Source organism: Neophocaena asiaeorientalis, unplaced genomic scaffold, assembly GCF_003031525.2.
Source record: "Neophocaena asiaeorientalis asiaeorientalis breed wild unplaced genomic scaffold, Neophocaena_asiaeorientalis_V1.1 scaffold62, whole genome shotgun sequence".
Lineage (NCBI taxonomy): Eukaryota > Metazoa > Chordata > Mammalia > Artiodactyla > Phocoenidae > Neophocaena > Neophocaena asiaeorientalis.
The window spans coordinates 3,103,861-3,117,242 of record NW_020175191.1 but is presented as its reverse complement, the minus strand read 5'-3'; the positions used below and the strand labels follow the sequence as shown (position 1 = coordinate 3,117,242).

The 13,382-nt window shown below is 35.7% G+C and overlaps 2 protein-coding genes across 3 annotated transcripts in view; both read right to left on the bottom strand.

Moving 5' to 3' along the window:
• The window catches only part of SYCP1 (synaptonemal complex protein 1), a 134,526-nt gene extending 126,354 nt beyond the window's left edge, over positions 1–8,172 (bottom strand). For both annotated transcript variants that reach the window (XM_024764897.1, XM_024764898.1), the window contains exons 1-7: positions 8,065–8,172; positions 6,742–6,826; positions 6,522–6,565; positions 6,290–6,346; positions 4,994–5,158; positions 4,200–4,267; positions 381–454 (exon numbers count right to left, since the gene is read on the bottom strand). In XM_024764897.1, coding sequence (XP_024620665.1) covers positions 381–454; positions 4,200–4,267; positions 4,994–5,158; positions 6,290–6,346; positions 6,522–6,565; positions 6,742–6,826; positions 8,065–8,172 — 601 coding nt within the window. The remainder of the gene's footprint in view (positions 1–380; positions 455–4,199; positions 4,268–4,993; positions 5,159–6,289; positions 6,347–6,521; positions 6,566–6,741; positions 6,827–8,064) is intronic.
• A 3,348-nt stretch (positions 8,173–11,520) lies between these two features.
• The window catches only part of LOC112413041 (bile acid receptor-like), a 10,567-nt gene continuing 8,705 nt past the window's right edge, over positions 11,521–13,382 (bottom strand). The window contains exon 10 of the mRNA XM_024764880.1: positions 11,521–11,765. Coding sequence (XP_024620648.1) covers positions 11,521–11,765 — 245 coding nt within the window. The remainder of the gene's footprint in view (positions 11,766–13,382) is intronic.

The window sequence follows — 13,382 nt, the reverse complement described above, 5'->3', positions numbered from 1 at the left end:
CCCACATGCCGCAACTACTGAGGCTGCACACTCTGGAGGCTACGTGCCGCAACTAGACAGCCCATGCACCACAACTACCTAGCCCGCATGCTCTGGAGCCCGTGCGCCACAAGTAGAGAGAAGCCTGCATGCTGCAACAAAAAGACCCCACATGCCGCAATGAAAAGACCCCACATGCAACAACCAAAAGACCTTGCATGCTGCAATGAAGATCCCATGTGCCACAACTAAGACCCAATGCAGCCAAATAAATAAATTAATTAAAAAATTTTAATTGGTTCCAAAAACTGAAAAGACAATTTATTTCCCTCTCCACCCCCCCACCATTAAAGTAATAACAATAAATTGATAAAATCATATAAAATGAGAAAGATATTTACATTTCTTTGTCTTTTCAGCAGATCTGGCACAAGTTTCTTTGAGTAGATTACATAAATGCCTTGTAGCATTATTCCTGAAACAGAGGAAAGAGTTTGCATAAGTGTAATGTATCTCAAAGCAAAATCATATATAAAAGTTATGAAACATTACTGTTACAATTTTAAAGAAATTCTTAAAACATCATAATATTTAATATATATCACATATCACTCATAAGTGACTATAAAGGAAAAATTGGTTGACTGTACTATTAGCAAAGATGATTTAATAACTGCCTCCTATTAAAGTGAAAAGCTCCTTAAAAGTTTCTACCCAAGTAGCTTTCAATAACCTTTTAGTAAACAGTTCCAGATTCACCTAAGAAATAAAATGAGAAGAGAGGATTGGGATTTTCATTACTAATTACCCCAGAAATATTCTAGCTATCTTACCTTCAAAACATAAAATAAGTAATTTTCTGAAGAGTCATTAATTATGTGAATAAGACCTCTGATCGTCTCACAGATGCAGAAAAAACTTTTGACAAAATTCAAAATCCATCTATGATAAAAATTTTCAACAGAGTGGGTACAGAGGGAACCTACATCAACATAATAAAAGCCATATATAACAAGCCCACAGCTAACATCATACTCAACCCTGAAAAGCTGAAAGTTTGTCCTGTAAGATCAGGAGCAAGACAAGGATGCCCATTCTTGCCACTGATATTCAACATAGTATTGGAAGTCCTAGCCACAGGAATAGACAAGAAAATAAAAGGCACTTGAATCAGAAAGAACAAAGTAAAACTGTCACGATTTGCAGATGACATGCTATTATATATAGAAAACCCTAAAGCCTCCACCGAAAAACTGTTAGAACTAATAAACAAATTCAGTAAAGTTACAGGATACAAAACCAACATACAAAAATCAGTTGTATTTCTGTACACTAATAATGAACTATCAGAAGAGAAATTAAGAATATAATTCCATTTACAATTGCATCAAAAAGAATAACACGCTTAGGAATACATTTAACCAAGGAGGTAAAAGACCTGCACACTGAAAACTATAACACACTGATGAAAGAAATTGAAGAAGACACAAATAAATGGAAAAAGCTTCTGTGTCCATGAATTAGAAGAATTAATATTGTTAAAATGTCCACACTACCTAAATGGAGTCTGGTACCAATTCCAAATTTGGAAGGGGGTTCCTCACACCAACAAGCAATTCTGGGCACCACAGCTGAGTGTCCTACAATTCAATTCTGACACCATCTACCTGGAGATAGCATCAGACTTCATAAGTTAAGGGTTCAGTCCTATAAGACTGCTACCCTCCCCTTATCCCACCAACTTCAGATGCTTGTTGCAAGCCCAGGTTGTTACCTGTGGTTCTGTCCCACTGGCTATAAATCAGAGGTTCCCATGACCTCCTCCTTGGTTTCTATTAATTTGCTAGAATGACTCAGAGAACAGAGAAACAATTTACTTACTAGAGTACTGGTTTATCATAAAAGGATATAATTCAGGAACAGCCAAGTGGGATAGATGCACAGGGCAAGATATGAGGAAAGGGTGAGAATCTTTCATGCTCTCTCCGAGCTCATCATTCTCCCCAAATCTCCACATGTTCACCAACCAGGAACCTCTCGAACCCTGACCTCTCAGGTTTTTACAGAGGCTTCATTAGATAGTCATGACTGATTAAATCTTTAGCCATTGGCAACTGATTCAACCTCCAGGTCCTTGCCTGTCCCCAGAGGTTGGAAGTTCCAATCCTCTAACCACGTGGTTGGCTCTCCAGGCAACCGGCCCCTATCTTTAGGTGGGGTCCAAAAGTCACCTCATTAGCATAACAAGACACCTTTTCACTCTCAACATTTAGAAAATTCCAAGGGTTTGAAGAGTTGTGAGTCAGGAAAGATGGATGAAAACTACATATATACGTGAAATATATTTTGGTCATCTGAATGACCAAATATATATATATATTTTCTTATAAATCACAATACCACACTACTGAAAGCAATCTACAAATTCAATGCAATCCCACTCAAATTTCCAATGGCATTTTTCACAGAAACAGAACAAACAATACCAAAATTTGTATGGCATCACCAAAAACCCCAATTAGCCAAAGTATCTTGAGAAAGGAGACCAAAGCTGGAGGCATCACACTTCCTGATTTGAAACTACATTATAAAGCTATAGTAATAATATAGTTAGTAATATTATATATTTGAAAGTTGCTAAGAGAGTAGATCTTGAGGGTTCTTGTCAAAACAAAAAATCTGTAATTATATGTGGTAATGGATATTAACTAGACTTATTGTGGTGATAATTTTGCAATATATACATATATCAATCATTACATTATACACTTAAAAATAATATAATGTTATATGTCAATTATATCTCAACCAAAAAAAATTTTAAAGGTCAATATAATGTAGTCATATCTTCCAAATCTCATTAAATGGTATTGAAAGTTAAAAAAAAAAAAGACCTCTGGGTGTCTTGAAGTTGCTAACATATACACCAGTTTAAATTTTCCAATGTATAATTTTTCTGCAGAAATGAATTGTTACAGATTAACATTTTATAATAATTTTTAAGTCTAAATATTAGTTTAATGAAGAGCAAAAGCTGTAATATTACATAAACTACATCCTTTAACATTTTCAATAATCTAATAAATGAAAAGGTTAAGAAGTCACTGAAATCAAAGGTGGCTTTGTTTTGTTTTCAAAGCCTGTGACTATTCTCTACCACAAATCAGTAGTTCTCAAAGTATGATCCTTGCACCAGCAGCATCCACATCACTTGTTAGAAGTACACATTCTTAAGTCTACTCCACTGAATCAGAAACTCTGGCAGGGGAGCAGGGGAGGAGAGGCCAACGACATGTGTTTTAAGAAGCTCTGCGGGTAATTCTGAAGCTTGCTAAAGTTTAAGAACCACTGTTCTAGACAGAGGAACTTTTTATTGTTACCGATTTTGTAAAATCAAAACAAGTAACTACAAACCTAATTCTTGGACTTCCCTGGTGGCACAGTGGTTAAGAATCTGCTTGCCAATGCAGGTAACACGGGTTGGCGCCCTGGTCCAGGAAGATCCCACATGCTGTGGAGCAACTAAGCCTGTGTGCCACAACTACTGAGCCTGCGCTCTAAAACCCGCAAGCCACAACTACTGAAGCCCATGCACCTAGAGCCCTTGCTCTGCAACAAGAGAACCACCGCAATGAGAAGCCCGCACACCGCAACAAAGAGTAGCCCCCCCGCTCACCGCAACTAGAGAAAGCCCGCGCGCAACAACGAAGACCCAACGCAGCCAAAATTAAATAAATAAAATAAATAAATTAATTTTTAAAAAAAGGATGATACTAAAGTTTTAAGCCAAAGTTAATGGAAGAATGATTGGGCCCCTGGCAAAAACAGGAATTTGACAGTGAGAATTAGCTTGGAACTAAGTTGAGCCCTCTTCTGCAAGGGTTTCACCTAAGACAATAGTCAAACAAAAAGGTATACAATATACATAGGCAGTTGTAGATATAAGATTATCAGGTACCTTTATCAACACTAAGTAATGCCTTCCCCTGCCTGTCATTTTAAAAAGTGAGAAGTTACTAGTCAGTGACCACAGTTTGCCAAATGCAAGAATGTAAAATAGGTATGTCTTCCTTTTCTCCACAGCACCCAGATAGAATTCTATATATCAATTAACATTATACAACAGAAAGAGCACATTCAATTTTTAGAAATTATTTTAATAATTAGTTTGGAATAAAAAATAAATTTGTAAAGAACAAATTCATTAAATTATTACTTACTCTTTTATTAAATCTTTATTTTCTTGAATTCCTTCTTCTAATTTCAAACTTACTTTTTCATTTTCAAACTAATTTATAAGACAAAAGAACAGTTCATCACATTTTACTTAGCAAAATAAACATGAGTATATTCATTAAGCAGCATTTCTTTGCTAACACGCTATGATGGTCAATAAGAATTATTTTCTTTGAACACAAAGAAGAACTTTTTTTGTCACACTTATGGATATCCTATAAGAATATGGGTCTCACTTTCATCAGTCTAAAATTAGGTTTGCTGAATTATCTCCAAAATGTATCCAACAATATTTTAATGTGATATTATCTTCCCTAAGCATTTTGAAATGATGTTTTATCTTTCTCCTAACCCAATGTTGCATTTTCTCAAAATTTTTCTTTCACTATGCCATAAAATTGAAGAGAAATAGTTTCAAATTTAAAGTTTTATCTACAATGTCATTTTCTAATATAATAAAAAAGACATATCAAACAAAACATCATCAGTAACGGGAACCAATAAAAATTAAAATTCTATAATTAGAATCATTAAATCAATCTTTATCTAAAGTAAATTACTATTTCCCTAGTCATTTGCATTAAGTTTCGTGCAGCCTGTCTTCTGCTCATCCTAAAGTTGAAATGCAACTAATATTAATGAAACTTCAAAAAACACCATTCTTAAAATCCACATCACAGAAACAAGATAAACCCAACTTACTCTGAAACAATACTCTAGTTTTAATAGTATTATAAGATTTACTATACTATATTTTCAATTACAAATTTCATTATACCTGTAGTTCTTGAATGGCTTTCCGCTGTGCTTCAATTATTTTTCTATTTTCTTGCAACTTGTTTTCTTTCTGCTTCAGTTCAGATTCTACACTCACTTTCCACTTCTTGATCTTGTCAGTCTCCTTATACAGTTTTGAATATAGTTTGCTCATTGGTTCTGAATTCTATTATAAAATAGGTTTTCAATGACTGTTAATAGTTCAAAATTTTAGTATAACCAAACTACAGCTGCCTATTGAAAATATCCATGAGTATCTTAATAGTTGAGACCAAATCTCTCCTCAATTTATGCCCTAATACCATGCTGAAAGCTATATTAACTTTTTTCTAACTACTAAGGCAATATTAGCTACTTTACTAAGGTTACTGGTCACCTAAGTTATTCCTTGATGAATAAAATCAAATAACTTCAAAATGTGCCTAAGCCAGAAGTTAGAAATCTTTAAGTCAATGAGAGAATCTGGCTGCTTAAAAGCTAAAATAAATCACTCTACATGAAATGTGTCAATTTTAGCAATGGTCTTGAAATATTTTGGTTATACAAACAGCTTAAGGATTAGCCAAAGGATATGAAGTTTAAGGTACAATGACAAGAAAAATAATAGTGAACACAAGATCTTTCATTTAGCCTGAGGTTTTATTTGGATTTTATTTGGATTTCCTGCATCATCCCTTTCCACATTATAAGGTAAATGTCAAAGGTTTTCTTTTATTTTTTTAATCATGCTACTTTCTCCTTGCTGATAGCTCTGTTATCAAAATATATGAATAAATTCCATATTTCTAAATTTGTGATACCATAATCCCAGCAACAACCAGATAACACTTTACCAGGCCATGGAATTTCTCTTTGCTTTAAAGACATCTATGTGCCATAAGAAAGAATGATTTTTATAACTAAAATCAAAAGTACAGTATATCCTACAAATACCTTAGACAGTAAACCAGCCAAACAATCATACTTATTAATTCAAGAATTGTTTGTAAAATACTGGCTTAATTCTCAACCTTTTCACACATTGCATTCATCTCCCCTTTCCTATTCTTGATTTTTATGGTTTAAAGTTAAATTGCCCTTTAAGAATTCATGCTTTTATAACTCAGGAAAATACAGAGGCCTAGTGTTTCAGCAAATTCAAAAGAAAAGCAAAGTGGCAAAAAGGTTTTAAAGAATATAACTTAAAACCTTAACTAAATATTAATCCTTTTGAAGCTTCAAAAGAAAGATAAATATAAGTAATAATAAATGATACCCCAATTACAAGAAATTTAATATAGACGGGAAATCTTCTGACCTCAAAATCAGAGTCTTTTAGTCCCTCCTGGTAATGACAACTGTCAGAATTATCAACCTAAAAAAATGAATAAATTTTTCCTATGAGAAAATACTCCTGATGATGGTTTCCAAATAGCAGCAATTAAATACTGAAGACTAGTAATCCAACAACTAAAGATTTTTTTTTCTTTTTCAAGCAAGCAATTCAATATCTAAACAGGTTATATCTATATACACTATACTTAACTGACCTGTTCAAGCATGGGCAAAAAGTCAACTTTTTGTAAAGCAGGATCTGCAAGATAAAAGACAACTGGAATTAAATATGCCAACATCCTGTTTTCTATATTAACTATTATATCTAGCTTTAATGTCAAGGCTATCAATATAATACTCTTATTTGATATCTAGCAATGTGTATTTTAAAAATGTTTCTATGTAAGGTGATATATTGCTTTTCTAGTCTCCTACCTGAATCAATGTTTTTCCCATTTTTGGAGAAATTAGTCATTGCAAATGGAAAACCAAAATCATCTTCAACACATTTGTTGAAACCCTAGAAACACAAAGAAGTTCTTAAACACACTGTCTCATACCACTCTAATAACTAGCAGTGTAATATGCAATTACATATACAGTATACATCTGCTTAAAAAAGTGACTATAATTGTAAATCCTTTAATGTATACATAGTGTTAAATATATCAAATGATTTTGCCCTGTAAACAAAGCAAAATTTTTTAGTTTTCACTTATAAGAGAAAGCTAAACTAAAATTACATGATACATGCTTTGTAAGTACTCAGTAATAATTTTAGTGATTTTAATTAGTAGCTTAGAATATTGGCTTTCTTCAATTTCATTATGAACTTTGCCCTGGTAGAACTGAGAATTTTCTTCACTGAATAGCATTTTAATATTATACTCTTTGGCTATAGAGACATAAGAATTTTTCTACAACATAGAAAATTAAAATAATCATTGCTTCATCCTATTTCCAACATAAAGTTCCACATAAGAAATTTATTTTTTTAAACAGAAAGATAGATCAATGGAACAGGATAGAAAGCCCAGAGATAAACCCATGCACATATGGACACCTTATCTTTGATAAAGGTGGCAGGAATGTACAGTGGAGAAAGGACAGCCTCTTCAATAAGTGTTTTTTTTTTAATGTAATTTTTTTTTTTTTTTTGCCACACTGTGCATAATGTGGGTTCTTAGTTCCCTGACCAGGGACTGAACGCATGCCCCCTGCAGTGAAAGTGCGGAGTCAACCACTGGACTGCCAGGGAAGTCCCCACATGAGAAATTTAAATAAATTACTAAAAAAAGCTCTATTCCTCCTTTCCTATAAGAACCTACTACACGTATGAACTTCCCGTTTATCCTGTCAACCCAGAAGCTCAGAGTCAAATTTTAACCTCAAACACTGATTTTTACCAGTATGTCAACATATTTGTCCAAATTTTCTTAATTTTCCTTGATCCTAATATTCTTCTAATATATATTTTACTATTTCATTGTATATGTTCATAAGTTGCTTTAAATCGTTTAAAGAAAGAGGATTAAAGTAAGCAGGTCCCATTATGTATGCAGAATTCCAAAGCACCAGTAATTATTTCTTTAAATGAATGATGCCTAAACACATTAAGTGTGCTCATTATTCATTCAAAGAAATGCTATTCAAAATTCTTGGGTCCATCAGACCATATTTACTGAAAAAAATTATAAGATATCACCAGTAAGAAAGTTCACTTTGCCTCATTTACCTAATGAGTAAATGCAAATTTACCTTGAAGAAATCAGAATCTCCTCCCAAGGTCTGAGGTTTCACTGCAGATACTTGACTGCTACTTAATCTCGGTGGTACAAACAATTTAAAGGGCTTCTGCTTTTCCATTTTCTCTTCGAGTCGTAATTATCTATTGCTCAAGATGGGGGAGAAAGTGTTTTACATTGTTTCATTAATGCACTACTTATTCTATAATAAATGGGTATATAAAGGAATGCGTGAAACATTTGCTACCATGGAAGCCTACGGTGTCCCTTACTGCCGTGGTGTTCAAAGCAGAAACATCCCCTATTTGTCCCCACCATCCCCCCACCACCAATGGCCACGCTGGCGACGTCAATGGATAATCGAGAAACTCAAACTAGGCATCATCGCCGGGACAGCCTGAAAAGAAGCCCGTTACCTCCACCAGCCCTGTTAAATTGCATCACCTCGCCGGGAAGAACTAGTTGAGGTGCTTAGACGACTACGGAGAAGGCGCCAGATGGCGCCGGGGGCTGCCTGCGTGTGGGAGGGCCAGTAACAAAACGTCGCCCAGCTCTGGGTTCAATCATCAGGGAGGGAACTCGGCACACCTGCCCTTACCTTTAAAAAACTAGCGGGAAACCGCGGGCTCGGTGCTCACGCGAACCGCCACCTTCTGTCTATTAGGGCAGCAGAAAGAACCAACACGAACTTCTGCCTCCGAACCTCGGAAAAGGCGGGATATCGCGCCAGCCGAGCGGCCAGGAGGGAGGTGCAGGGCGGTTGGAGGTTTAACGGCTAAATAACGGTCGGCGACCTCCGTTGACCCGGGGCGCAAGACCTACATCTCGCGAGATTTCCCTTTACCTTAATAGCAATTCTTCCCTGGATACTCTTTCTCCTTAGAATTGGCCTTCTTTAAGCTTCTCCTATTGTTAAAGAATGTGAGGAAAACTATCAGGTGCTGTGATAGAATGGAGCTGACAGTGAAAAATCTATTTCTGTCCTCTAAGAAGAGCTTACAGTCTTAGGGAAGAAACAAGTGCAAACATAATTAAAACCCCCTGTAATCATTTAACGGTAGTAATTTTCTAAGGGTTGTTGGGACCCTTAGAAAGGGACAGTGGCCTTTACAGTGGCTTGGGAGTCAGGAGAGAGCTTCACGGATGTGGTACACTTTTGTTACTACTTCCGTAGAAAACAGAAGGGTGAATAGAGCGTTGGCTAGATAGTGAATGCGGGAAGGGGTGTTCCCGGCTGAGGAACGGTAGGCAAAGGCGCTGGAGTCGTGAGAGAGATGAGTCCAAGAGTGACTGAGGGGGCTTCCCTGGTGGCGCAGTGGTTGAGAGTCCGCCTGCCGACCAGTTCGTGCCCCGGTCTGGGAAGATCCCGCCGCGGAGCGGCTGGGGCCGTGAGCCATGGCCGCTGAGCCTGCGCGTCCGGAGCCTGTGCTCCGCAACAGGAGAGGCCACAACGAGAGGCCCGTGTACCGCAAAAAATAAAAAAAAAAATAAAAAGAGTGAGTGGATCCAGGCAATGCGGTGTAGGTGTGTGAGGACGCAAATGGGAAAATGATGAGACTGGAGACTTAGCAGATGTGACGGCCTCTCGAAGGCTTTTGGATTTTAGCCTTTATGGATGGGAATCTTGAGGAAGTTTGAGCGGAAAAGGGGGTATGATCAAGTTCAGAAGAAAATTTGTAGTATGAAAAATGGTTTAGATTTATGAGACTGGAGTTAGGGAGACAGTTTTAATAGCCTGGGTGAGTAAGGTATGAGACCTGAGCTATGACAGTGCCAGTAAAGATGAAGAAAATGTGTCAAATGTAAAAGATATTTAGGAAGGAAAATTAATAGGATTTGATGGCTTTTTTAAAGTGAGCAGCAAAGGAGAGAAGTCTAAGATGACTGCCTGGTTTCAGACTTGGGCTACTAGACACAATAAATATTGTGGGTGCTAGGTACCTAGGTTTGAGCAATAAGACAATGAGTTCTGTTTTCAACATACTGACTTTGTTTTCTAACTTTCTCCATGTACTACAATATAATTGATGCTTTTCCAAAGGACTTTAGTAATATTTTTAAGCAACTCGTTTTGTATACATTTAACCTACCAGACGGTACAGTTTCTGATAAAATTACATTTTGAGCTAGAAAGGATGATCCAGTGTAAGGCTTTCATTTTACATGAAACAGTCTAGATACGCTAAAAAAGATAAAATACTCCCTTCAAGAGATGATACCAAGAATAAATGCACAAGATAACCCCTGGGGGGAATAATTGATACATTTAATTAATATATTTTATAAGTTGAGGGTATAAATTCAATATTCCAATTTTTTTAAGTTTTACAACAGTGAAATATTCAACTATGGTCTTTTTTCTGTATTGAAAACAAAATGCTATTCCTAGTATTAAATTAACTTAAAAATCACAGTATTTTATTTAATCAGATCCAGTCTTTCAAAACAATTGTGCTTCCATAGAATTTCTCACTTTCATGTATTTCACATGAAAAATTGTTAACATTAATCTTATTCTTACAAGGATTAAAATATTTGTGGTAAGATTTCAGATTTTAAGAACTTTATTTTTTCTGCAAAAGGTGGTGGCAAAAATGTCAAAATATTGTCTACCAGAATGAGCATTAAATTGTGCTGAATTTCCCAATGTATGTTAACATATTTTGTCATTTTAATTTTTTCAGTATCTTGCCATGACAAAATTTTTAATTGGGGCTTATAAAAGATCTCTCTTTTAAAGACATTAAGGGACTTCCCAGGCGGTCCAGTGGTTAAGACTTCACCTTCCAATGCAGCGGGTGCGGGTTTGATCACCGGTCGGGGAGCTAAGCTCCCACATGCCTCGGGGCCAAAAAACCAAAAAAACATAAAACACAAGCAATATTGTAACAAACTCAATAAAGACTTTAAAAATGGTCCACATCAAAAAAAGAATCTTAAAAAAAAAGACATTAAGGAAAAGTAAGAATTGAACGAAGCTTTGTTCCTCTTTAATAATTTATAAAATGCTATAACAGAAATAAGTTTAAAATGTTAGTTCCTTATCCATCAATCTAGCCTTAAAGAGGTTCACAACTGCTTTTATTCTGATTACAACTGTTTCCATTAAATAATCTCTTTTATGTCTTCAAATAATATATATATTTTAATTCAATTTTCTACTAAATGAAAAAAAGGAGAGTTTCTTCAGGTAAGAACTCTATTTAGTACTACTCCTTTCTGAACGAACCACGCAGTAACAATAACCATTGCTTCTTTGGGGACGAATCTTAAAAAGAATACTAGATGTCCCTCTAGTGGTGGTCCTAAATTCCACAAAATTTGATGAGCCCTTGATGATGTCCATTTTATGGCGATATATTCGTAACAGCAATTCTGTTCATGTTTTTCAAATCAGTATCCTGTGATCATAGCATAAACAATCTAGATTTAGGAAGTTTAAGACAAACCACAACATTCTAAAATTTCATCAAAGTGAATACAAATTCCATTTCTCAGAGAGTAAACTAGCCAATTTGGAGTCCTTTGTTTTCCAAATGCTAAGTATTTCTGAGTAGTTGTGATTCAGTGTTCGCAGTTCAGTGAGCCTCCCTATGAGATGAGCAAAATGCTGTAGGTCTTCTGGATGATAAATTTTTGAATATTTGTACAAAATTTGTAAAACTGGTTCTTGTAAATTTTCCACATGTTGCTTATTTGTAATGCATGGACGATCTGAAAAACATTATCACATATATCTTAATGAATATTGGAAAATGGTAGAAGATAATGAACTAATTTAAAACAATACAGTTTTAAATAATAAAAATTGCAAATATTTACTGAACCTTTAATATATGCCAGATTTTATGCCAGGTAACTTGCTTCTATGCAATGTTTTATTTAATCTTCATAATACTCTATGAAGAGTATTTCTTAATGATCAGACAGCATTCACTCATCCAGTCATTGTGCTGGAGATACAGCAGTGAACAGAGACTAAATTTCCTGCCCTCATTGAGCTTATTTTTTGGGTCTGGGAGGAGTAGGGGAGGAAAGAGACATATACACATTTTTTAAATAAAAATATATGACAACAATAAGCGAGAATACGGGATAAGAATTTGGGGGGGAGGGGCATTAGCTATTTTTAAAAGGGTAATCAGAGATAAGATGACATTTAGCAGAGATCCAGGATGGTGAAGAGGGAGCCATGAAACTATCTAGGAAAGAGCTTTCCAAGCAGAAGATTTGTCAAGTACAGTAGAAGCTGTGGAAGGAGTCTGCTTGAAATTTACAGGCAACATATGCATCAAAGGCAGAGTGGCTGGTGTGAGCAAAAGGAATAGTAATAGACACTGATAGAAAGAACTTTGGCTTTAAACTGTGTAAAATAGAAAGCCATTACAGGATTATGAGCAGAGGAATGACATAATCTGGCTTATGTTGTCAAAGAATCACTCTGGCTACCGTATAAAGAATAGACCCTGGCAAGGACAAAAACAGGAAAGTGAGTTAGTAGTTTTATTAGGATGGCAGGGACAGAGACAGTAAGAAGTGGTTGAGTTCTGGATCTATTTTGAGGCTATAGCCAACAAGACTTGTTGCATATTTGATAATGGGCATAAGAGAAAAAGAAGTGAAGGATGACTTCAAGAATTTTGGCTTACACAACTTGAAGTATGGAGATGCCATTTAGTAGAGATGGAGGAAGAATATAGGAGAATCAGGGGGCAATCAGGAGTTCACATTCAGACATGTTAAATTTTATATGCCTACTAAACATCCAAATTGAAATCTTGAGTAGGCTATTTAATGGAGCTTAGGGTAGCAGTCCAGGTTGGTATATAATTTGGGAGTTGTCAGCCTCTAGATGGCATTTAAAGCCATGAGATAAGATGAAATTTCAAAGGAAGTGCACATAGGAAAAAAGAGAACTGAGTCCTGGGACATTTTAACATTTATCAGTGTGGGAGTTGAGGGGGAATTAACAAAGGAGACAGAAAGAGCAGCAACTGAAGAGGAAAACCAAGAGAGTGAAATGTCCTGGAAATCAAGTGGAAAAAAATCATGTCAAGAAGGAAGGAGTGATCAACTGAAGCCAAATGTTAAGTGTTCTAAGAAAGAGGGAGTGATCCGCTCTGTCAAATGTAGCTCACGGGTCAAGTAAGATGAAGACTAAGAATTGACCACTGTAATCTGCAATGCCAAATTACTGAAGATTTTGATAAGTTATGGTGGAAGGGAAAGGAGGGGACAAAATCTGACTGTACTGGGTTCAGAAGTAAATGAGAAGAGAGAAATGGAGGCAGGAGTATAGACAACTCTTAAATTTTTTTTTTTTTTTTTTTT